The 26,879-nt window shown below is 37.1% G+C and overlaps 1 protein-coding gene and 1 long non-coding RNA gene across 2 annotated transcripts in view; both read left to right on the forward strand.

The window, feature by feature from the left end:
• Positions 1-26,879, forward strand: part of LOC306801925 — a 446,558-nt gene that overhangs the window by 188,812 nt on the left and 230,867 nt on the right. The window lies entirely within an intron of this gene.
• On the forward strand, positions 6,796-23,657 carry ASIC5 (acid sensing ion channel subunit family member 5; the record flags this gene model as incomplete). Its single annotated transcript, XM_079305450.1, has 10 exons — positions 6,796-6,835; positions 9,023-9,329; positions 11,917-12,148; positions 13,279-13,398; positions 14,330-14,479; positions 15,051-15,198; positions 16,729-16,785; positions 18,814-18,982; positions 22,646-22,737; positions 23,376-23,657. The coding sequence occupies 10 exons, from the start codon at positions 6,796-6,798 to the stop codon at positions 23,573-23,575; spliced, it is 1,515 nt and encodes a 504-aa protein (XP_079161576.1). The 3' UTR covers positions 23,576-23,657.

The following is a 26,879-nucleotide window of genomic DNA, read 5'->3' on the forward strand; positions in this document are numbered from 1 at the left end:
GTAAGCAAAGGACTTTGAAGTATCAGAACCCTTTTACACTCTGTACTTAACAAAACATTAACTCCCTATTTGGGAAGTAATAGTACCATTAATTCACTCAGGGTTAGCTAACTCACTTGAAATCTAGCTGGGGGTACTGTCTAACCAACAACTATGCAAACTCCCCTTTTGATTCAGCAACAGGCAGGTGTCAATCAAATAAATCAGCCAGACAAGACCAATTTAGAAAGTTTTTTCAGTGTTTCCAACATTTCAAACTCCTTGTTTAAGGGCCTCATAGCTGATCATCCCAAAGCTGTAAATTGATCAGTTCCTGAAAAATGGGTAATATTATGGGTAATGTTTGCATCCATTCATTAAAAAATTTAATCTCCCACTAGCTGAATTCAGCTCTCTAACCATTGCAACTACAACAGATCTCAAACTCTCCAAGGTCCATGGTAAAAGATGTCTCGATGAGGACTTGAAAATCCCTGAAATAAAACCATAGACAATACAGATCATTCATTCCTCTTTCTGGCTGCCTTCATCTGATCTCAGTAAGGTTTCAAAGTGTAAAGTAATGAACTTGGTAGTAAAATAATTTAAGTGGTTTGTATAACCTGATTATGAAACTGTCTGTTGGCAGTGTAGAATCATCTACACAGCTTACAAGAGCCCTCTGATTTAGATCAGCTCAGAGCCTTGAACTCAGGCATGGCTGCAGACACCCTTAGAAATAAATGCGGTTCTGCCATGATGCTCAAATTTGGGGCTCACTGTAGGGAATTGATTTTTATTTGAGTGTTCTTTATATCCTGACTATATAGGAGGTTTATAGGCATTTTGTCATCTCTCCCTACTAGAATAATCATAAACAAGTCTTGATGAAAAAAGCTCTTCAATGTGAATGTGTCTGAAAGCAAAACATAACTTTAATTTTAAATTATGGTATTGCTTTTTTCTCAAAATGTACCTTCATTTTCCATTTTCATGTTGAACACTCAGAACCACAAAGAAGCAAATCTAACCACACACAAAACTTGCTGCTCATGCTGCAGATGACTGAGCAAGGCTGTGAAAACCAAGTGTGTGTGCCCTTGAGCTTTTATTTAGTTATTTGTTAAATACTTTTAATGCATGAAAGTCAGGACTCTAACCTTCAGCAAGCAGTGAGAATGTTCTGTTTTGTGACTGAGCTGAATACAAGACAAACAGTTACATACAGCCAGACAGCAGGAGGAAAAAAAAAAAAACAAACAAAAAAGAATCAAACCTCACAAGACATCTTCCCAGAACTGATATTTGTGGCCTTCAAATGAACTGTCATAGCCCTCATGACCAAGCATGGGAATTGTTAAGCACCCTTCTTAGTTCATCCTTACCCCCTTTCCATTTACTTCACCTTCCCCATGTGGATGTAGGGTGGCTGGACTGGCTGCAATAGGGTTGCAGAGCAGAGGCAAACTGAACTTACTTGGACTGAGATTAAGTGATTCATATGGGCAAAAAGTGAGCCTCTCTCCAGCCGGGCTGGGGGAGGTTCAGTGTAAGGCAGAGGTGGCCTGCGCCATGATCTATGGATACGGCCAGAGCCAAGAGTTTGCATGTTCTCACTATGGGGCTCTCTGAAACATTAGGGTCTGATGAGGACAGGTAAGTAAGACTGATCTTCTGGCATGAATCCAAAAAAGTTTGAATTGGAAGTGATCTGTTCAACCAAGTCATATCTCAAGTTTTCTGGCTTGAAATCACTTATGGAGAAGGAAAAGTACATACACAAGTGGTTTGGACAGTGTCACCCGTTCTACTGCTCAAACTCTCATTCTGATTACAAAATCATCACAAATCAATTTGCTTGTCCTGTTTGCTAACTTGAAGAAAGAGCTCAGAGAACTTCTGACTGCAAACAAATGACGCTAAATCTTCCCAGCACTTGTCCAACAATTGCAGACTAGGAGCTACCCAGCACACATGGCTTCTACCTCTGTAAGAATGCCTGCAATGAGTCAAAGATCCAAGTAGGTCATGCCATGCTGAAAAGTTTCAAAGAGAAAGTAAAAGATTTCTTGGGAAGAGATATATGAACAAAAGAAACAAACATTAGCAAACAAAACACCATCAGGAAAACAAAACAAAACAAAACAAACAAAAAAATTACCTCTCCCAATTAACTAAAAACCAAGCTTACAGTGCAATAATTTCCCCAGAATACTCATGTAACTTTCCAATTTTGATAGCCCAGGACTTCCTAAGATACCTGTGTCCTTGCATTTAATAACGTTTTTGTAGATTCTGTGAATCTACACCCTGTAGCAATGAAGTGCTGCAGAACTGAAGTACATATCATATGAAGGAGCATTTCCCTGCACAAGTTTTAAAACTTCCTGCCAAATAATCAAGTAATTTTCATTTTTGTTTGGTACTAATTCATGGCTAATGAGAAATAGGTGCACTATATATTTGTAGTCCCAGTCACCCTGTTCTGCATTTGTGCAGATTCTGCTGTGACCTTTGTGAGACAAAATACGCAAAAGGAAAATATTTTTTCTATGTAAAGATGTTGTATTGTTAATCTTATTAAATTATAGTGATGAAATAATTTTGCTAAACTCACAACTATAATAGTGAAATGCAGTACACCAGCTATTGTTTTGGTTAACAAAGTGCAACTCAAATTGTAGAGGTGAAGCCCCCAGTGCCCTAAACCAGAACCTCACTGTGCTGGCTACTCTGCCAGCACTGAACAAAAATCACTTCCCCAGCCAATTCAATAACATAACAAGAGATAACTAAATAAAGACACATAAAAGGAAGGTGAAGAGCAGAAGTAAACTTTGAACCAAAATTTGTCCTCTACTGAAATGTTCTGTGATTTTCTGAACTGGACTTGCTATCTAACTAGCACTTGAAATTAACAGTTAATTTTAAGAAAACTGAAATTTAGTGACACCAGGCTAAAACAAACAAGCTTAGAGTTGATGCAATATTAATAATCCAATCAGACATTTGTATCTGGGGGAGGAACAGAGCTCAAGGTCTTGCAAACTACAAACAAAGAGATGAGATAGTGCTGGTAAGATTATTTTTTTTTTTTTTAAATACAGCATTTGTTCAAATTCTTAAACACAAAGAACTGTGTCATCACTTCCCAGCATACTTTTAACTTGCATTTATTTTTCATACATCCCAGCACAACCTTTCCCCCACTGTCTCCTATTTGTGGCTTGGTAGAATGCAGCAGTATTTCTTTCAAATGCTGATAATTTTTGACTGATAATTATTCCCAAGTATGGAGAAAATGTTCTTCTATTACCCAAACACCCTGCTTTCATCAATCTAAATGGATCAATGCCAGCCAGAATTTTAAACTTAGGAGAAAAAACACATCTTGAACACATCCCACAGTGTTGTCCCACGGCAAACCTACTCTCCATTAATGTCTTGCAGCCACACTTTGCAGAGTGCAATTCTTTAGTAAAGGCTGGTTTTCCCTTCCTGAACACCCCAATCCTGGTTACCTGCCAGGTCCAGTGAAGCACAAACCTATAACCATAATCTACTCCCATTCCTCCACATGGCTCAGTTCGTGCTTCTGTTTACTCCACAGTACAGCTGTCTGGAAAGTGCAAAGGGCTGGTTTAGGACAAACATTGATAAAAATTTGCTCATCTCATCCTATTCAGTATTATCATTAATGGCTGGGGTGATGGAATAGGTTGTGCACTTTTTAAACTCACAAAAGAAAACAACCTGGAAAGTCTAATAGCATCCTGGCAGATAGGAGCTAAAATTCAAAATTACCTTAATGTACTGAAATTAATCATGTGCAGCTTCTGTGATGCAAAGAGCAGAACTTTTGAATTTCAGCTATGATAACCAAACTTGCCAATAAGAAATTCTTCAGTGCAAATCTTATACTGGAGTTTTTAAATAGGAACTTTCTACATGGCATGGAATCCCTCATTTCTATCTAGTATCAGAAAAAGTTTATCTGTTATATTATGTCCTGGACACCACTCTCAAAGTCAGATGAAGACAATGTGGTAAGGGTTCGGAAGAGGATGGCAAGAACAACAGATGCTTGATGTAGAAAATATAGCCTCTTAAGAAAGATAGAAAGGATTGACCTGTATAACTAAGAGAAGATTGCTGGTGGAAAAGTGAGAAATGCCTTCCTTTAAAAAGGAAAGGCAATAAGCAACTTCCAATAACCACAGGATGGGAAAAGGAGTAACCAGTTTAAATTATGGCAGGATAACACAGACATAAGAAAACAAAAAATAAGGAAATTCTAGTATCTTTAAGCATTAAAAAAACAATGATAAGAGCTCGTAATTTCTCCAGTCATAGGTGATTCCTTATTAGTGTAGAGAGACTCAATGAGTCCCCAAACTCTTCTCAAGCACCTCCTGCTTCAGCCCCTTCTGCCCCCCACTGCTGAATCCACCTTCAGTACATGCTCAAAGGAAAGAGCAAGACAGATGCCTGCATATACAATTGGTACTGGCATTCCATGAAATGGCAATGACAATACATTATAACAATCCAGGTGATGATTGTTTTTTCCTCTGTTTTGCCTTTATTTAATAATGTTTTTGTATGAATTGAATAAAAGTATTTGTAGTCTGCCACATTAGCAAATGCATTACTTCTGTCTCAAAAGTACATAATACTTGAGATGCTTCTATTAATAGAGCTAAGCAAAACATCAGAAGCATTAATGTCAAGAAAGCACTTATAGAGGGTCATGCAATGTAACATTGGAAAGAAACACTAACATATTCTAAAAAATAAAATACTGTCCAATGAAAGCTAAATATACACCAGATACATATTTGTGTATGCATGTATTTTATCTCAGCAACCCATAAGAATTCTCAGGAGACATTTTGCTGCAACCAGGCTGTAAAGAATTAACTTTATCAGAAACATGTTATCTATTTGTCTAAGGAAATAGCTATGTAGTTATGCAGGCTGGAGCATTTTTTTTAATTTAGCACCATAACATAAAAACTGAACAGCACTTAAGACTGCCTTCAAATAATAATTTCAAATAATAATTTAAGTACAAAACTTGCATTATGTGTGAATGCAAAAAATGGCGACCACCTCTGTCGATAGCTGGTTTTCCTAATCTTTAGAGCGTTAAATATTAGGGAATGTGTGGTTTAAATAACTAGATACATATGCTAGGAGTGAGTGGACAGAGCAAGTTGCCTGTGAGCAATTTACAACCTGGGACCTGTTTGTCCAAGCCATTTGGGAAGGATGAAAAAACATAAGATGGTTGGTCTCCATCCCTTAGTGTTAGCTTAAGAATTAATATAAAACAACCATAAAAGAAAGAAATTTTTCCAAATCAATTTCTTATGTAAAAACACAAGGGGACAACATAAGCCTTGTTCATCTAAAGCATTGTATAAGCATAACAACTCTTTGCAAGGCAGCAACACAATTGAAAAAAAAAAAAAAAACGTTGAAAAGTTTGCTGTATATAGAGCCAAGTAACTACAGTTTATAGTTCTTCATTCTATGTACATAACAGTATAAAAGATTGACATAATTTGTTTTATGAACTCAAGCAACTCAGGCAAGAGGTGTTGTCTGAGCTCTGTGAATTACAGTGGTTTGCATTAATAGGAGTCAGTGGATCTGCAGCACTCTGAAGCTGCTCAGCAGAGCATCAGTTGCACTCAAGTTACAAACAGGTCTAAAAACTGCTTGAGTTGACACAAGAGCTGCGCAAAGCTTGTCCTGGCAGAGTCCCACCAGTGAGGCAACAGTGACAAATGGAGCTTAGAATTCCAAGAAATAGAGTGCAGAATCTTGTCAGCCAAGAATAATTCAATGGAGTTCAGTGCTCTACCTTGTTGCTTGCAGCATTAACAACACAGCCAGAAAATAGCAACCAACCAGGCAGTGAGGCACCAATGAGCCAAGCTGATACACATGGTAACCCAAGAATTCTGTAGGTGACCAACAGGACATTACTAACAGAGGGAAAGAAAAAGAAAGAAAGAAAGAGACCAGAAAGAGAATGTGAGGGGTTTTTTTTCCTTATTTTTTTCCTAAAGCATTAATCAAGTACATCCCAGGTTTGAATCTTCTAGTATTTTTGTTCTTTTATTAAAACTTTTACTAGATGTTCTTTTCTTGAAATAAATTTCAAACAAGCTAATTCTGCACATTTACAAAAAAAAAAACCAAAACAGTCTCTGGACTTTTGAATAGGGCCTTGTTGGAATGATTGACCCTGCATATAATTAATCCTTGCATACAGGGTTAGTTCTTAGGAGTAACAGCTCATTTTTGCTGAAACGTCCACAGGAACATGAAATCTGGAGCTGGTTATGAAGACATCTGGTCAAAGTGTGGATGAACTGCATTCTGTTCCTGGTGGGAACATAGTGAGAGACATTGCCCTCCAGACCAGGTAGAGGCTCATTTTTTCTTCAAGAGAAGCTATTCAGTTCTGGACAGCACAGTATTTTAGCAAAGGTAATGGGTCTAAGACAAAACAAAAATATACGAAAGAAATTTACAAAAGTGCAATACACATTAACATAATGAGTAATTGAAATGTATATAAATATGTACATTTGATCCTGTAATCAAAATTATCTTCTCCTTCACAATGTACACTGTGTTAATAAAAAGCAAAACGTAGCAACCCCGGCAGGTAAATTACCCAGTCCCGTGTGTCACTGAGAATCACCTCCCATTTAGTGTTCTATAAAAGCCATTACCTAGCAGTGATCACGGTGGTAAGGCAGCTTGTTATCCATCCCTTCCTTACTGAAATAAGCTCAGCTTATGGACCAGCTCAGGAGATTTACCGAGTCGGATGCCAAAGGTACGTGAGGAGGCAGATCTCAGAGTGCTTTACCAAGAGCTGTGCTGTTTGTCATCTAGTCCAGAAATAGCAACAATGTACCTTTTCGAGACACAGTGAAGAAGGGAGAGCTCAAAAAATGTTGTATGTTCACTTAAGAAAAATTTGTATGTTTACTTAAGAAATTGAAGTTTTTAGCTATTGGCCCTCTGTGTATTAACTAGGCAATTGCTAAAATAGCATTTTCTAAAGAAATCTGGAAGTAGCATAAGGATTCTTTAAGGCAGTCACAAAGTAGTGCTAATGAAAAGAACTGCATCCTATTATTAGATAATCCTACACATTAAAGACAAAACTTTTAATGTTTTTCTCTGGTGAAATATAATTTCTACTTACTACTATTTACTGTACTAGCTATGCATAAGAGCTGAAATATAGCTTAGTTTCGTGTTTGCTTAGAGTCAAAGTTACACTTCTGCTGATCAAGGTAACTGGCCCTGGACTTCAATGTCCAGGGATATGCTATTATTCTCATACTTAGCACAGTGCATATAGGAGAAATAAATACTCACAGCACTATCCTTGGAGAAGAGGATCTGACTTGCCTATGATCTTCTGCTGGAGTCTACAGGCAGTAGGTGCAGACATGCTAGGAAGGTACTTCTCCCTCTGCTCTTTTTCAGAGAACACACAAAGAACTTGTCCCACTGGCCACATGCTAGTGAGAGAGAAGCCTACTGCAAAACCAGAAATCTTCTCCATTCCAGCACGATGTACAAAACCACACATGGCTGAACAGATTTGCAATGGGCTCCAATAGTCACTAGAGCTAGGAGAGAAATTTTTACACAGTTTTGTAGCGGAAAACTGATGATAAAATGAGGTCATAGTAAATTATATAATATTGATAAAAGTTCTTACACAGACCTTAAAAGAGCAGCAAAAAGTAAATTCTTTCCCTTCAGAAACATTTTGAAATCCAGCACCAGCTGGGATTTCATTATCACAGTCCAGAGAATGTGGACCAAAGAAATGCTCCAGAGTACTGATGTGGTCACGATGTGGCTGATGTGGCTCTGGCAAATGACTCTTACATCCCTTTGCTCCTTCACCCAACTGTAATAGCCTCAAGTTAGTCAGTCTTAAAAAGGCTGTATTCTCTTCCTACCACACATGCAAACTATTAAGCCTAGTTTTTGGTTAAAAACAGAAGAAGGGAAGCATTTAAGTGCTGTTAAACACTGATCTAAACAATGTATTTTCAGATATTAATAACTGTCTCACAAACTTCCTTTGATTTGCAGTTCTAATGGACTTACTTAATGCCAAAATAAAGTAGTGGATAGCAAACTGTTAAAGAAGCATTTTGCAAAAAGAATTATCCAATTATGACAAGGTACAAAAAAGGTCTCATGAAGTTTAGGATATTTTGGGAGAAAAAATGGTGTTTAAATCCATGTCCAAAAGATTATTCAGTATTAAGCATAAGAAAGTTACAGCAGTTCTAGATATTTATACATTCATTATTGCTACAGCCCTGAAACTCAGATTTAAACACTGTTTGGTTTGGTTTATTTTAATATCAGTTTATAGGAAACTGATGCACAAATATAGTGCATATATATGGTGCAAATGAAAACTAAACCCATCCCATTTCAAAGTTATGGAATCAGACAAGTATGAACATAAGAAAATGAAATCAGATATTATTTTAAACCTGCTACCTTTCAGGCCTTATCCTGAAAATTTTAATAGTGAAAGAGTGAAATTCCATTTCATAGCATTAATTTTTAACCTTATTTGACAGAGGACATGTGAAGGACCAGTCCTATTTTGAGTTGTTACTCTAAAAATGAGATGTTTAACTTTACATGTAAGCTCACAGCAACCTATGGTTTTAGACCCGGGAGGTATGTCAAAGTCCAAGCTTTTCCCCAGATGTGGAACTACTCTTTTAAATTAAAGTGCTTAAAGATTTGTGGGCTTGAAGTACTGCAAGATATACTCTGTACTCAGGACAGCACTGAGCTCATCACTCAGCACACAACTCCTCCATCCTCAGAAGCAAGTTTACTACTTAAAGAAAGAATTTACAACTAAAGGGAAAATTCACATCTGCTTTTCATTATCAGAATTATGTGGATTCTTTTTCTAAGTTATGATTAAATGCTAATTTAAAAAGAAAAATTAACTTTGTTCCATATTCAGGAATACTGGAAAAGATACGATTGTGTTTAATAAAGAAACTGCTGCCAGATTTGGAAGACAGAAGGAAGTATCATGAGGAGTTTGCCTCATCCACCTCATTTCATGGCGTGCATAACATTGTCCACACACAGAGCAAGGCTCGCAGGGTGCTGTGGCTGCTGATTGTCACAGGCTGCCTTGCCACTGCTATTTGGCAGATCTGCAGTCGCTTCATCTACTACTTCAGCTGGCCAACCACAACTACAGTGGTGGTTCAGTATGTGGAAAACGTCAAATTCCCTGCTGTGACCTTTTGCAACTTGAACAGGTAAAAATTATGTTTGTTGTTTGCTCGAGACACAACACATCTTTATCTGAAAGCAGTCAGGTTCCACAACTTGTTTGGACAAATCACATAAACCAAGGAAAATATGACTATGAGGGGCATGTATTCCACACCACCACATGGTACTTATATAAAAATGAAAATAGGATAATCAACAAAAGTGGTTGCTTTTATAATCTTCCCCTTTCTTCAGATGACATGATTTTTAAGTTTCACAACAGAAGTTGGAATAGAAAAATTCCTCTGGTCATAATGTTCTAGGTATGAATGTTGCTATTCAGGGACAGCCATCAGCTACATTCAAGTCAAAAATAAAAGACAAGATTAGCAAATGATTTTAAGTAGAAACCTCACGCAAAGGTAAAAATCTTAGGTAAAACAGATACTCTTTCTTCAGAGGTGCTCAGCCTTTAGAACTCCAGCTCATGTCTGGGATTTTTGCAGGAGGAAATCATTTGGGTCGTCTGGAAATCGTGTGTCTAAGCAAGAACTTCACTACAGATTTGAAGACAGTGACCAACATTCAGTGCAGCCAGTTCAAAAATAATTTAATTAAATTGTGGCCTGATTTTTAGAGCAAATACACAATTTAGGAAAAGTTTTTAAAACACAGAAAGTTTATCCACATTTTTTTCCTCAAAAAATCATAATTTTTCTTATTTTCTACCTTTTGCTGGCAGAATCAGCCAGAAGTCCAAGTCTCAAAGATGTGGAGTCATTCTGCCTCCCTATGCCACCTTCCCATTACCTGCATAAAGCTACCCTAGGTTATATCACAAAACATGCACTGCAGACAGAAGCTGCAGGGCTGGCTGTTATAAACGTGCCTCGCTTCTTGTAACTATAGCAGCAGCACTCTGTAAGGAGTCAGCTACTGAGTTTGGCATTTTTCCAGACAAATAACAGTTAGCTGCCATATCCATCTGCCAGTCATGCTGTGCTTATCCTCCCCTCCTGTTTTTATTAGCTGTGTTTTTTTCATTTGCAAGACAAAGAGACACAGCACTCCCTTCATCTTTATTTTTTGATTCAAATTCAGTTGTGAAGAACTGTTCCTACTAATCTTCCTTAAATTGGGGCATTAAGAACTATTACACAAATATGTTACAGTAATAAATTTTTAAAAATAAGATAAAATGTCAATCCTAAATAACATGGCATTATAGTTTTGTTTGTACTTATTCTCTCTTCAAACTTCTAACTTCTGTAAAGCCTTAATTTACTTCAATAAAGAACTTAAATGCAGTATATAAAGAAAGCACCACCAAAGTATCATCATGTTTTTGAGACTTTTCAAGTGGATTCAAAGAGTAAAGATCATCCTTGATTTAAACCACCATGCCACCAGCTCATGGGAAAGTAGACTGAGGTGTACTACCTTAATAAAGCAGTTACATGAGACTACTGCAGATGTGCTTAGAATTCAGTTTTCCAAATTAAGGAAAACAGCTTTGCTTGAAATGGGTAGCTCCTCTCAGCTAGTTTCCCACATGTAAATGCAATTGTTCACCTTGTCATTTGTTCTACAAATCTGGTTGTTGGCTTACGTGGTTAATCTGCTCAGGGGGGCTGGTTTCTAATATTTAATAAATAGAAATGTTTCCTATATGACTGACCAGAATAGCCATGTGTCAAGGTATTAAGGACAGGTATCTGCCAATAAAGGCAGAAGCTTCTCTTTGAAATGGAGGATGCAAACCCCCTTCCTCCAAATTATCATAAATTTGAAATTAAGGGGCTCTCAGGCAAAGATATGGGAATTAGAAATAGCAGTTCTTTACAGGGAAAATAGAAATACAATATTACAAAAAAACCCCCCAAGAATCCCAACCCTGATAGAGTCAGAATACAACCTGACACCCTGTCAGTCAGGGTGTTGGTAGCAGTCCCATTAAATGGTGGCTACAGTCCTCCGGCAGTGGAAGATGTGGTTCAGCTGAAGCAGTGCTCCTGTAGAAGCTTCCTCCAGAAGTACAGGGATGATGTAGAAAGGTCCGGCTTCTCCTCTGGAATCCAGTGAAAAAACAGATAACTTGTTGTATCAAATCTCAGTTTTTATCTTGGTAGGAAAGGCTTGGCTCCTCCCCGTGGCTGGAGCATCTCCCAGTGGGATGATGTAATTTTATCAGTCATACAATGGAATTAATGGCCCATTAGCAGATTATATCTTTCTGGAGGGAGGATGGGTTGTCGAAAAAATAAAGATGACTGCCTCACCTTGTCTTAAAGATGGCCCACTAGTAGATGGTATGTGCCACGAAGATAAGGAATCCCTGCCCCACCTGGCTTTCAACAGATGGTGATAGAATACACATTTCTGGCCACATCAACCCAACACACCATGGGAAGAGGTCTTTTTTCTATTTCTAGATATGGAAGACACATTACTAGAGATAGAGACTACATTGTTTATTCATGTTGTAGAGATCAAACTGCAACCTGGTGGGCAAGAATCACTTACAGTTTGTGAGCAGACAGCAAATTGTGTCACAGTTTTGTCATGAACAGCCTTGACATCAGTCCTATAACTACAGAATCCCAAGCAATTCTTTCTTCTTCTCATTGACAGGTTTCAAGCTCATGCAGTGAGTAACCTGAAAGTAATTTTTTTAATTTGGAACATTGTATCTGCAATTTTCCAGAAATTTGCAATGGAAAACAAACATTCCCAGGAGTTAAATGATTTCCTTCTTGGGAACCAAAACTTCAGTATCAAAGACTTTACAAGGAAAAATGGGTTTTATCTGAACAGCAGCACATTGCTAGAATGTGATTTTTTCGGAAAGCCATGTTACCCACAGGTAAATATACTTATTTTATGAAAACAGTAGCATGGAGAGGAAGGGGATATGTTCTTATATTCAAGACATTTAGCTTTGCCAGCTGCTCCCCTATGTTCCTTTATAGTCAGACAATGGAGAACAGAAGTCCTGCTCTAAATTACCCTAAGGGTCTCAATTCTCCCACTGACTACAGAGGCAGCCTACTGGACTCTTGGAGCTGTAATATGGGATTTCAGTTTAAATTGCTCTTTGCCTAAATCAATTCTGCACAGACAGCAGTTTTTGAAAGCTGTCATACCTCCAGGCTGTATCTAACAACCTTTTCCACCAGTAGCCTGTAATGAAGGACAGTTTGAACAAAGTTTTTTGCATGACATGATTCTGTAGTTTTGTTCTTGAGGTCAAGGATATAGACAGCCAGGGTAACTACATGCAGAGTCCACAGGAATTCAAAATATTGACATGAAAACAGCCCATTTTTGGGAATTTGGGGCAACAGCCAAAAATATGATCATTCAATTTTTATGACAATTCTTCTGTAAAGGATTTCCCAACTTACACAGAAAATGTGAACAAAGAAGTCAGGTCTATATCCTTTCTGTTTAATCTAACCTTTAGATATGCTGTAGTTTCTAAAATTAGGCACTAGAGACTTCTCTTTACTGGAAGACACTAATACTAAGAATTAAAACTAAAGCAATGAGATGCAGTCATATTAAAGTACAAGGTGTTTTCAGGAAAAAATGCAAATACTGTACTTTCATATGTAACATGACATTTAGTTTTGAAACTAAGTCTTCACTAAGCAGCAAATGAAAAAAAAAAGTTATTTTTAATGTATAATTTCTATGTAATGTTACAGGTATAGAAATACACAGGATCTCATTAAATTTTTCTGAGCAATTCTTAAATATTAATAAACAATGCAAAATTTCTCCTTTAAACTTTGTTTTCTATAGAAAGGACTGAACGGCTTCTGAATATTTAATCAATACTATTTTTCTGATAGCAATATTGAGCACTTTGGAGGAAAAAAATAAAATAAAATAACCAAACAACCCCAATAGTCCCTCTCTTGCATTGTAATTAACTAAAGAAACTGCAAGTATTTCTTTAATTTCACTCTTCCCTATTTTTCTTTATTGAAGGATTTTGAACAGGTTTTCACTGAATATGGAAACTGCTTTACTTTTAATCATAATGATCTTTCAGCAAGAAGAGTGACTTTGTCTGGAAGAGGCTTACATTTGCTTTTTGATGTACAGCAGGTACAGCTATCCTAAGGATTATAAGCAATGAATCACATTCTAACTTTTAAATTAATAGTGGGGGTTTTTTTTGTTTGATTTGGGATTTTTGTTTGATTTGGGTTACACAGACCTCCAGAATTTCATGCCCAAAGTTCAAAATCAAGACTATTTCCAAGCAAAAGGGTATTTTAAAGGAAAGAACTAAATAGATATTTAAAAAGACAGAACTATTATTTACTCTGTTCCTAGCTAAGGGGGAGAAGGTTGTGAGTGAGCATATGCATCCACTGTTCACCCACAACTGAAAGATGTTATCAGAAGAGCAATTTAATTTTATACAAGCAGGTCATTTTAATAAAAGGCCCAGTAGGGAAGGTCACCTGGTACCAGTTTCTAAATAGCACCAAATTTTAGTTACAGCAGCTGCAGCAGCTCAATGTCAGCCAAGATCAGGTCTTTGCACTGTAAATTACTTCTGATATTAAATTGTTTTTTATGAACAAAAAGCAAATAAACAGCGAATATCACCCTGTGAGAACAGGGAAGAACAGTAACACACCATAAATGACAGACATTGGCTTTTGTTCTCTAGGAATTATGAGACAGGAGTGAAAGGTTCTGAATAGAATAATGGAAAGTTTGCTGAAATGTGATGGATAGTTGCAAGTAAAAGGAACAAATCTCCAAGTTACGAGTAAATGCTCATCTGTGACTTCTTGTATTTAAAACTGGGGGATTCCAAAAGGAATAAAAATATTAAAAATTTACAGCAACTGGAAGGAAACCCTCAGAGGTAATGAACAAAGGAAATTCAAGTCAGTTTGCTTCTATACCTTCCTGAAAATTGCCAAAAGTGTTACTAAACAGCATAGTACCACAATTAATATAGCTAAAGGTTCAGATGGTAAACAAACCCAAAACTACTTTGAACAATTCTTTTTTGTATCAGGACAAATTCACTGATGAACCTACTCTTGGTTATACTGATGCTGGAATAACTTTTGTTATCCATTCACCCCAAGAACTTCCACGTTTTGATGGTTTAGGTTTACTGACACCAGTGGGGACGCACGCACAGGTCGCGATCCGCCAGCTGAAGGTAAGGACTTTGCCATGAGCTGGAAGGAGTGTTTTTTACTGTCTCTAATTCTCTTCTGAAGCACTGACAATGAATTAGACATTTTGGAATGCAAAATATCTACATGCTTTAGTGACTCCAAAAAAAATAACATTTCCTGCAGGCACAAATGAAATTACTGCTGTTTGGGGAAGGATATCACTGGTTTTCCTAATTTGTCTCTATCAAAGTCAGCCTTTCTTTCCTGAAACTTTACAGCCTCATTGACAGATAATGTTAAAAGACCACAGAATTCCCTATCTGCTTCCCATTCTGCTACCATTAAGGGGGGGCCTCACATTCCTACCAGAATCCAAGCTATTCAGAGTACCATTTCACACTAAGCTGTTTGATCAGGCCCTACTTTTGCTGTAAGAGGTGGAGATGAATTTTTAATCCCATGAGCATGAACTGTAATTGCCTCTAATTAAATTACAATGTTATAGCTTATGTCTTCAACAGGTTTCCTGCAGCACTTCAAGATGTAAAAAAGCAATACCTATGTTTAAAACAGACCCCCCAAAATTATATCTTTTGTTATTATTCCCTACAGTCGATTATCCAAGAATACCCATGGGGAGAGTGCAAGCCTGATATAAAGCTTCAGTACCACAAGATTTATAGTACTAATGGATGTTTGCTGGAATGCAAAGCCCGGTACATACAGGACTGGTGTGGTTGCTTACCATTCATTCTTCCAGGTATTTCTCAGGAGTGTCATCATACTACACACAGATCATCATCCTTCTCCCTGGAAGACCTCACATGTTATTGAATAGCCAAGGAGGTACAGCACATATTTGAGGGAAATCTCCAGCTGAGATTAATTAAAATTCCAAGGAAACAAGCAAGATAGTCAAGCCTAGACCTGGCATCTGGGTCATTGTCTATTCTTAGCATACAGTCCAAAAAATAGAAACAAACAATCATGCCTCAGGAGTGTGAGACAGGTCTGTAGTCTTCAACCTGACTTCCTAAGGAGCTGGAACTAAATCCATAAGAAGGTAGATATTTTCACATGGAATCCAGGCAATTTACTTTACAGGCAGGAATTCAGCAACCACAGCAGAAGAGCTTGCTTGAAGACAGAGTATGAAGACCCCTGCATGAGCCAAGGAAAGAGCCTGGCAGCAGCAAAAGCCAAAAGGCTCTATGGAGTCTTTTAATCAGCTTTAAATGTGGAGCACCAGATGCATACATGCTGTAATACTCCCCTAAAGTATCCAGGCTTCTTAATAATACTCCCTAAAGTGTCCAGGCTTCTAAATCAATCCAAAAAAGCAGTAACACTGAGCTCTCACACCTTTTCAGCATTAAATGTAAGGACAGTACTGTCACCTAAAGCAAGAGCTGGAACCCAAATCTCTGCTCTTGGACCTCTTTTTTCACAACTGGTGGGCAAGAAAGCCACTAGATCACAGGAAAGGCCACAAGAAAGCCTGCACTTTCTTACTCATTGTATTTTTAAAATATGTTCAAGCAATATGAATGCTCTTACTGAAGTAGGCCCATTAATGTGCAATCTCTAGCCTGTTTGAAAAACAGGAAAAGGAGGTTGACACTCTTCTGCAAACTGTCATGGAATGGGGGGTGCCAAGGCAATTAAGTCTGGATCTCCCATGCCTGGGGTGACAGCTTTATGCAACTTTATACAAGGACAGTTATATAAAGAAGAGCAATGCCTTCTGGAACTGTGTGCTAAACTGCTACACAACGTCTCCATGTGAACAAAAAAAAAATTAAAAATGGAGTGAAACTGAGGTCATCTGGAATTTGAAAATTTTGCTCTAGCTCAGCATTCTATCTTACCCTCTAGGTCTCAAAAAAACTCCTGCATGCAGTTCAAATTTTCTTCAGAAACACATGGGATGTAATCACATATCAAATCTACCTTACTTTGGTTTTCGTTTTTTTTCATTTCCACTAGGAAAAGCAGAAATTAACAAGCTAACATAAATAGTGAACCACAAGCTTAAAGGCAGTTCAGGCTGGTACACATAATGAAGGTGTCTGCTCCAACAGCAGCCTCCAGGCTTGCTCTCTTGTGTCTTAACTCTGTACCCCTCCTGGTGTTGGCAGCTGCAATGTGGCCAACTGAATTGATTTCTTAGTTGTGTAATTATTAACATGAAGTGGTGAGCAGGCTTCGACATTACATTTCTTTTTAGTACAAATAGAGCTAAGGGTCAGACAGTTAAATGAAGCTCCTAAATATTTTTATTTATTTTTAGGAAATGGAACAGAATGTGACTTGCTGAAGTTTTACAAATGTGTTTATCCAGCAGTCTGTAAGTAATAACTTCATATTCATGTTTTCTAAGCCAATTCCAAATAGTAGACAACATCTATCAAATCAAAATACTGAAAGTAATGTGAAATGGAGTACATCCAAGTTCATTTAAAATTCTGAAAGCAGAGACCAGACGAAGCGTGCTATATATATATGTATACGTATATATAAACTCATAGAATTCATTTTAACAACCAGAAATGGTTTAAAATGAAAGAACATCCAATTAATGTGATTTCAACTACCAAGACTCTGGCTAGCATTTTCACATCTTCATGGTATCCCTCTAGATCCAATGCTGTATTCTTTGTGCAAGAAGAGGGAACAGCACAGTAATAACAGGTTTGTTAACTGGTAAAAACATAAATCACTGGACTTCTAGGTTTTCTCTTTTTTAAAGTAAATTATAAATTTTGAAAGCACTCCAAATGCAAAAATTCTTTTCTATGAACAAAAAATGTGCACACAGTGGATATGAAATTTGTAAGTCACTACAACAGACTGGAAAATACAATGGTAATCTGAGAAGTAACTTTTCATTTACTTCAGAAAACTTTCTTTTTTTAATTGCTTTGGTTTCTATTGTGTGACTCTCTTTGAGTGATTAGTAGACTCAGAAGTTGGTGGGGAGACTGTTTTGATAAGGTGTGTGCAACATTAGGGCCAGATCTAGTACTGTGAACAATTACTTTTTTTTCCCTGTAGCTATTTTGAAATGGATTTCACTAAGTTCACATTCTTATATTACCTTGATCTTTTAAAGTCTGTCATGACAGAGATGTATATTATTTTACTTAAAAAATTTTCAGTGACTGAATTGCAAAGAAACCACAAAGCAAAAACGACCCCAAACTCCCCTAAAGGATGAACCGGATTCAGAGCTGGATGCCAGAACATTTGTAGATATATGGTCCCCAGCATCTCATTTGAGGGGCTGACTCTCCTCTGACAGTGTAGGAGAGGTAAGACATCTGATGACAAAATCTCAAGTAGCAGCACACTTATCTATCTAGTACCTGCAGGACCTTCTAAGAGCATTATTTTCGGAGTTCTAAAGACTGCTTCTCCAGAATAAAATCCACAAACCCAGCATCCCTAGAGAGTATTTCAAATCATCAGCTAACAGGCCGAGATATCTCCTCCTCTGTGCTTTGAAAAAGTGGGAAGCCCACAAGTAAAGCAAACAGACACAACCTCTGCTACCCCACAAACAGCACAAATAGAGCATCACAAGTAGATTACAGTGATGGTTTATGATCTAGGAAACATTTATGCATTACAATTCTTCATCCACATTGTTTTTCTCTAGCTTTCCCAGATTTCTGTAATGATTATTTTCTGCAATTCTTTCTGTAATTCCTTGTTAGATGAATGGCTCCTCACTTTCATGAGCAGCCAGACCTGCAGAATTTTATGACTTCTCTTCTGTATTTGAAGGGACAAAGCTTTCCCTAAGAAGGTAAGACAGCTAAGAAGGCTGTCTTGAGCCCAATTACCAAATGGCAGGCAGGGGTTAAGGTAAAGTGAATTTAGCTTACCAAGGTTTTTAGAGTTATCAGATGGTAACAAATTACAACTGGAATTGCTCTGGAAGCTGTTTCTGTGCACTGAAATGAGCAGGGCAGGCAACTAAGGCATCAAGACCAAGGATGAATACCTAAGTATTTAATTAGAAAGCTAGCAAAAAACATGGCAAGTCTTTTGTTGTCTTTTTGTTTAACTGTGGGTGAAAAATAATAAGCACATAAAGCACCAATGAAGGCAGAAACATTTAGAGGTGCTGTATTTCTTGGGAAAAAGTGAGAAAAATATCTCAACCCTTGTTTTTGTGCACCAGTTTCCCAAATGACAGTTGCAAATGCTTATTTGAGCCTTCAAAACTGAGAAGTATCCACTTTTCTTGGAATAATTAATCTGCACATTTATCAAAGACAATTAATAGTAATTTAGTAAGTTTATTTTTAAGTTTTTAAACTGTGTGTTGTTTTAGAAATATTATATAAATTATTTCTTCTGAAATTTCCAGATGATATAGAGGTAAAAGGATTGTGCACAGTAGGAACTCACAATTCCACTTGCCCTGCCCCATGTGAAGAAACAGATTATCCCACCACTGTCACCTATTCAAACTTTGGAGGAGAAAAAGCCGTAAAATATTTTTCTACAAAATTGAAGAAAAGCCCAGAATACATCAGGTAATCTTGCTTAACACCTTGTCTAACAAATAAATTATCAATTCCTTTTAACCATGCTAGCAGAGCATATGATGAAAATATGACCTTACAACTGTATTTTATGTGTGGTATTATTACCATTGTATGTGAGATAACACAATCTCTTGGACAGCACTGGTTAAGATTTATACAAATTCATATCTATATTGATGTAGGTATGTATTATACACATAGATATATATACATATATATAAGTATATAATATACTTAGATACAACTAAGACTGGATAACAAAGAATAGATAATGCAATTGCAACATAATATTCTCAATTACCTTCTCTGTTGCTAATCTCTTATAACGAAGTTTTTGATCACTGTTTCAATTAGGGGTGAATAAAAGCAGGGTTATGAAATCTATACACAATTGATTCAATACAGAAGACAAATCTTCACATTTCCACAAATTAAGGCAATGAAAAAACACAAATAGATGCTGTATAAAGGTTTTCTCCTTTCAGCCTATTCCCTAAGGAAGCTTTGTAAGTATTGAAGACCTGGGTTTTATTGTAGTAGCAATGCCACAGATTTAGTATTATATTTAGTATTATATTGATAGTGGAATTCCCTAACACCATTTATATTATAAAAGTTATTTAGAAAATCTTTGGTACCACATTAATTCTCACAAGGTAGCAGAAGAGTGAAATAGGATGTTTGCCTGTGATTGAAAGCACTACACAGAAAAAGGAGGTAGCTCTCCACTCAACAGAAAGAAACACAGAACAGAAGGTAACAAACACAAACTTCTAGTGTGAAAACATCTGAACACTACTGACTACAACTTCCATGCATGAAAAGGTGATAGGACTTATGTTATGCATAGAGCTGTGCTGGTCAGTAAGCAGACTGCACTGACCTAATCTGCATACTTTTAAATTCAGAGATCCCATGTGTCCTTATGCTTTAATAGAGCACATGTGCCTTACTGTTATGATATAAACAATTGGTGCCAGACTTCTTTGCCAACACAAGCGTGATATGCAAAAAAAAATTTAAATTATTTCCAGATTTTTTTTGCTAGAAAGATATGATCTAGTTGTCAAAGAAAATTTAATACAGTTCCATACACTGAATTGCCTCTTTCTCATAGCCAGAGATGTCAGCAGTACAAATAAGTATTAAAGCAAGTGCTACATGAACTCATAGTATATACAACATCAAAATATATTTATAAACAGCTGAAGAAAATTTGATTCATTAAGTATCAATGAGTTTCATTTTCTCAGTGACTTTAGTTTTCTCACTTTCAAAGCAGTTAGTCTGCAAATGTTTGCATACATTTATACATGCATAGAAACAATACAAATCATAAAATAGTTGGGTTGGGTGGGACCTTTAATGGTCAACTAGTCTAACTCCCCTGCAAGGAGCAGGGACATCTTCACCTACATCAGGTTGCTCAGAGCCCAGTCCAACCTGACCTTGAATGTTTCTAGGCATAGGTCATTCACCACCTCTCAGGGCAACCTGTTCCTGTGTTTCACCATCCTTGTTGTAAAAAAATACCTTCCTTATACCTAATCTGAATCTCCCCTGCCTTAGGTTACAGCCATTACCTCTTGTCCTGTGTCTACAGACCATATTAAAAAGTCTGTTCCCAATGAACATTATGAAAATTCAACCTGTTGTTATAGGCAAACGATATTAATCCCTTGATTTATCTTTGTTAATTATTTTATTGTCTGTAAACATCATGTGCAAATCTGTAATTATTCAATTAAGCAAGGGAACATAGAGGAAATTCCCCTGTTACCAAGTCTCAACCAATAGGAATCCTGCCAACACATTAATGAGTACACATTTCAAACTATAAAACATAGAGATGTAATTATTTCTGAAGGTGTAAGGAGAAAAAAGTTAAATATTTATTAGATAGTTCTGCTAGCAAATCCATTACAAGGGCAGGAGCCTTACTAACAGAATCTAGGAGAATAAGATTATTTTTATACATTAGTGCTACCTGAGTTTTAGAATTAACTCCCAAAGAAATTGAAGTGATGATTTTGTATAGAAAATAATTTATTTTCATGAATATTTAATACTGTTAATGAGCTCATTGTCACTGTCAAACCTAAAACTTGTAGCTGTTAACACTTCTGAAGAATTACAGAAGGTTTTGGGTTGGAAGGGATCTTTAATCATCATCAGGTTCCAACCCCTGTGGGCAGGAATACCACCCTCTACATCAGGTTGCTCAAAGCCCCATCCAACCTGGCCTTGAATGCTTCCCTGGGCAAGCTGTTCCAGCACCTTAGCACCCTCACAGTAAAGACTTTCTTCCCAATATCTAATCTAACTCTACCCTTTTTTAGTTTAAAGCCATTCCACCTTGTCCTATCCCCACATGTCCTTGTAAAAAGTCCCTTTCTAGGATTTTCGTAAGCCTGCTTTAGGTACTGGAAGGCTACTATAATTTCTCTCCAGAGGCTTCTCCTCTCCAGGCTGAACAGCCACAAGTCTCTCAGCCTGTCCCAATAGGTGAGGTGCCCCAGCCCCCTGATCATCTTCATGGCCTCCTCTGGACTCTCTCTACACCCTTTTTATGATGGGAGCCCCAGAGCTGGACAAAACACTCCACTCTTGTGGACCTTCCCTCAACCTTCTGGTCATTCTTCCTTCAATGTTGTCTAGGCTGACTCTGTGGGCTGCAGGTGCACATTCTGGTACGTTGTTGAACTTTCCTCAGTGAACACCCTCCACTTAGGGCTTCTGTCATTCTATTCTCTGTTCAGCCTGTACTTGAATTTGTGCTTCTCTTGACCCAGGTACAGTAATTAGCACCTGGCACTGATGAACTACATGAGGTTCACACAGGCTCACCTCTCAAGTCTGTCCAGGTCCCTCTGGATGGCATCCCTTCCCTCTAGCATCACACACAGCTTGGTGTCATCAACAAACTTGCTGAAGGAGCCCTCAGTGACACTGTCCATTCACTAAAAAATGATGCGAAACAGGGCTAGTCCAAATACTCTACTTGGACATTGTGCCATTAACACTATGTGTGCAATCAGTTTTTGTGTCTGTTTTCTTCCAAACCCATTTTTTTAAATATTCAATTTAGGATATAGGCAGAGCGTTTCTGTAGACAAGATATCATAAAGAGCTCTTTACTCAATCATTACACAGGCCTTGCTCCAAATGAGATTTACCTACTCCTCCAATTTTGCAGCAGGCAAGAATATAATTAGGTAAGTGAGGCTACTAACAGAGAGTGGAACTGAACATCCAAGTTCAGGACAAGCAGTGCTCTGCACAAACATGCCAATTGAAATAAGTGCAATTAAATATGCAGTTGCACATAATCAAGAGTGTTAGGCTACACTGTGCTTGACATTTCCACTTCAGTTTCTCTCAGTGACCCTTAAAAAGTATGAGTCTGTCCCACAGTTAAGATCTAGAGCTACTTTTTCAACATAGAACGAAGATCTACCTCTGCTAAACTGCTGTTGTTAATAAGACTTTGGGTTTTTCCTTCACTCATGTAACTGATTTTGATAAAACTCATCTAATGTTTCATTAAAGGACACCATCCCTCTCCCTGAACTCAGACCATGCTGACAGATGTTGGTAAAAATGAACAGCACTCCTGATTGTCTCAAGTAAAATCTATGTATTTGTCATTAGGCAAAACCTTGTGCGTATTGAGATTAAATATCATGATCTGAGCTACAAAATAACACAGCAGCAGAAGGCCTTGACTATCTCTGAGTTACTTGGTAAGTGAATGTCTAATATTTATTTATTTTTTATTAATAATTAATCTTAAAATAATAATTTTGAAAACACCAGACAAAAAAAAAAACCCCACCCTTTTTCTTTAGCTCTCTCTCCTTCTAAATCAGAAATTATGTGGCCTTCTGAACAAGAAGCCATAATTTTTATAATAGTAATAATCATGTCTGTCTCATGGTCATTTTTTATACTGTTTCCTCTCATTCAATTGAAGAAACTGTTGTATGGTCAGCAGCTGAGAGTAAGAATTAAATCTGGCACTAGTTTATTGCTCCATCACAGGGAAGACTATAAGAATAATGATGTTTTGGGGATTTGGAGAGCAGAGGGAAAACATGGGGATGAGAAGCAAGGGAACAGCTAAAAAGGCATAGAAGTGGTAAATATTTTAACTATCTGTTTCACAGTAGGATGACTTGTGTTGTACTTGCTTTATTTAGAATTTTCAAAACCACATTACTCTTCTTCAGTAAACTTTCTTAAGAATATTAGTTATGTTTTCTTAAAGAGATGGATTATGTGTGTTGAATTTATTTAACACTTAAGCCTGGCAGGGATTTGTTTGCTTGCTAGACTAAACCAGATGCTTTGGATGACATATGTTTATTTCCTTCTGTTGTAGCTGATGTAGGTGGCCAGCTTGGATTGTTTTGTGGTGCCAGTTTGATTACAATCATAGAACTGCTAGAGTATATTTTTACTAACTTCTGCTGGATGTGCATCTTTCTTCTTTTGAAAGCTCCTGATATGCCTCAATGGAACAATCCATGCCAGAAACAACCAACACATAAGGAAAAAAAGAGGGGAATACAAGAATGTTAGTGCCTTGTAGAAGTCCAGAACTAATTGGTTTTGCAAATTTCCTAAGACACAAAGGAGACAGTAATATTTCACATTCTCCTCTCCTATCTAACTGTGCTAAATAACTTTAGAGTGTATTTTGCAAAATCTCACTTTAAATCTTACATAAAAAATGCAATCTTTAACTTTTCTTTTAATAAATTATTTTTTTAAATAGCATAGCAAGTGATGCTGATATATGATACAATTTGACATTCAAGTTTTTATCTTCTGTGTTTTGAGTGATGAGAAATAATACACGTCAAATTATCTCACAGAAATTTCTCAACCACCATAAATATGTAGCATTGCTATTCTTAAAATGCAGCTTCCTTATTAACAACTCTAGTAGGTATCATTGTAGGTATCAAGAATATAGTAGCTTCAAGTAGAACAATTAGGAATGTGCTTAATAGCAATAAAATTTACAGTACTATCTGTCTGAAACACATCCAAAAAAATCTCATCACTCTGCCAGCAACTATAGAGAACCAGAGGGCATCCAAGTGGGATGGCAAGTGGGCAAACATGGGTCAGGTTCAGTATTTAATATAATGAAAGATGAAAATAAAGGCTAAAGGCTTCATCTAAGTCTTATTAAATATGAGTCAGTCTAAGAATTTTGTGGTTTTGGTGCTGATTCAGGCTTCCTGAACTTTTATGTCTTTAAAAGTGTTCAGAAAAGCTTCTGTGATTTCCTGCATCTGTTTGGGCTTATAGAGCAGTAGTGATTTAGTCTTATGTTTTTAAAGAAGATTGCAATGATTAAATAAAGTAATAAGTATATTTATTAAAGAGCCAAGTCCTTAAGGTCAGACATAAAGGAATGAAAATGCCACCATTTGGTCATCATTGGCAACAGCTTTCCTTCCACATAAGCCCTACCATATGCAATTCAGGAAACAAAGGAAATGGTTTTGCTTCCTAGACAGAGATGCCTTGGTTTTGTACTCTAACCTTAAGCATAACTCAAAGATTTTTTACTCAATTCTTTTTCATTGGTCACTCCACTTCTGCTGGGATTTTTCCCCCTCACTATTACCAAGCACATTTGTCTCAGCAGCCCTACAAATAGGTCATTCTAACCCCACTGTCCAAGTGTGCATTAGCCAACACAGAGGAAGAATGGAAAGAGCAAACACACCGCAATATTTTTCCAAAGACTCCTCCCAGCCTCAAACAGTTTCTAACTGTGGAATTCTTAAGCCAAAAGAAATTATAGTGTTGGAAGTAGGAACCAGATATTATCTGAGCCCTGGATAAAAGAAAAGCACGGTAAACTTTAAACATAGTAATCTAGCACACCTTGAATTTCAGAGATCAAAGTGTTTGTTAGCTATCAATCACAATGATTTGTTTTGTTAACTTCTATTAATAAGGGCTAAATAAAAGAATTGTAAGGACTAAACAAAACAAAACCAGTATTGTTTCTGTGCAAAGGTTCAAGTGAAATGAAGCAGAGAACATGGTAAAAAATCAGAAAAAAAAAAATAATAAAAAAAAAAAGCACTAGTCCCCAGAAAGGGAAGGTACTGAAAACTTTGTTTTGTTTAACAAGACTAAAATAACTTTTGCTTGCTACACTGACTTTGGACAAGGACAGCTGAAATCACGGCTTGGTTACAGATTCTTTCAACATAAATGGCAGAAGGAGCTCTGAATAAAGCACAATGACTTGTTTTGCCCAAGGTCAAGCGACAGACTAGGATAGGTTTTTTCAGCAATGGTTTGTGATAAGATTATATAAAGCAACTGATTCCCCAGCATAGCTAAATTTAGCAAATGTGCTGTGCAGCAGAGCAGAAGTAAAGGTGCTTTTGTATTTTGATGTACTCTTCTATTATGGTAATAAAATTTTAAAAGCTGTTGAGGAAATGTCTGGCTTTACTGGATGGGTGAAAATGTCTTATCTATAAGGATAGCAGGAGCAAGGTATTTTAACAGGTTGAAAAGATCGCCTCCTAGTTTAGCATAACTCTGCTGCTTACTTATTCTGTTCTGCTTTTCACAAGTGCACATCCGTGCTCCAAATAAACATACTGGGAAGTTTTCCCTAGCAATTGATTCTAAAATGGAAGTCCTAACAATGAAATTAGTTTACAGCCCCCTTGGGCTCCTCCCAAGTCGTTGCCTAATCTGCAAAATGAGATGCAACATAGAATTTTGATTTAAAAAAAAAAAAATTAAATCCATCGTGCAGAAGTCATTAAACTTTATTTAAAATGCTGTAGAGAATCTCACACTGTTGCATACATTTTCTGAAGAACAGAGGGAGGCAATTTAGTCATGTGGATAATGACCTGTGTTTCGGAGCTCTGGATTTTATAGAGTATTGTATTCCCTTATTAATTTTATAAGTATTTTCATAGAGTATTGTTCCATTCCCTTATAGTATTCATTTTCAACCTCTGGGCTGCTGGTCAGTGTCAGAGCTGGCACAAGGAAGACAGACTTTATAATAGAGAACTTGCCATGAGAGTCTGAGGGAACATTGGAGATAGCTAAAGACACAAATCACACCTTTTGACAAGTTTCTTCAGCTCATTTCCCTTCTTCTAAATGCCTTACAAGACTACTATTGCAATGTACATGGCAGACATCTCTGAAGGAGTGCCAGAAAGTAAGGAATTATTCAAGAAGAAATTGCATTTTTTTCCAAAGAGATCAGGAAACCAGTCTGGCACTTGCTTATTTGGCAAAGTAAAATGTAGAATGTACAGAATGGCCTGTACAGAAAGATTTGGAACACTTTCATGGAGTAGACGAATTCACTGCAACATTTCACCAGTAGATGCCTCACTTACCTTAGGCTGCTGTTCACAAGGGTTCTCTCACACAGCTGATTTCTCAGCACCTATTATAGAATTTCTCAGTGTAACTGAAGTCAGATTGTTTCCCTCTGGTTAATGATGCATCAGCTGGGTAAATATTTCAAAGGAGCTGGTGGCAAACCTGCCATTATTTAGACTGAACTAAGAGACATCATCTTTGCAGCCCTATGTTTGGATTGATTTCTGAGGAAAACAAACAAACAAAAAAAAGTATACAGCCATCCCCACTCTGCACCAAAAGAAGGTGATCAAAGCATTTCTTAAAGAGCTTATTCAAGCCAGCTGATCAAACGTTGCTTAAGAAAGTGTTGGTTAAGGTAAAATAATTACCCTCACCAGTTTCTTCTTTAAGCTGAAACTACCTGGGCTGGGGAGGGTGTGGAAGTACTTCCCTATATAATCACTTTGAAGGTAGTTAGCTGTGCCTAAACCCTAGCCCAAATACAAGTGTTTGC

Source organism: Erithacus rubecula (genome assembly GCF_903797595.1).
Source record: "Erithacus rubecula genome assembly, chromosome: 5".
NCBI lineage: Eukaryota > Metazoa > Chordata > Aves > Passeriformes > Muscicapidae > Erithacus > Erithacus rubecula.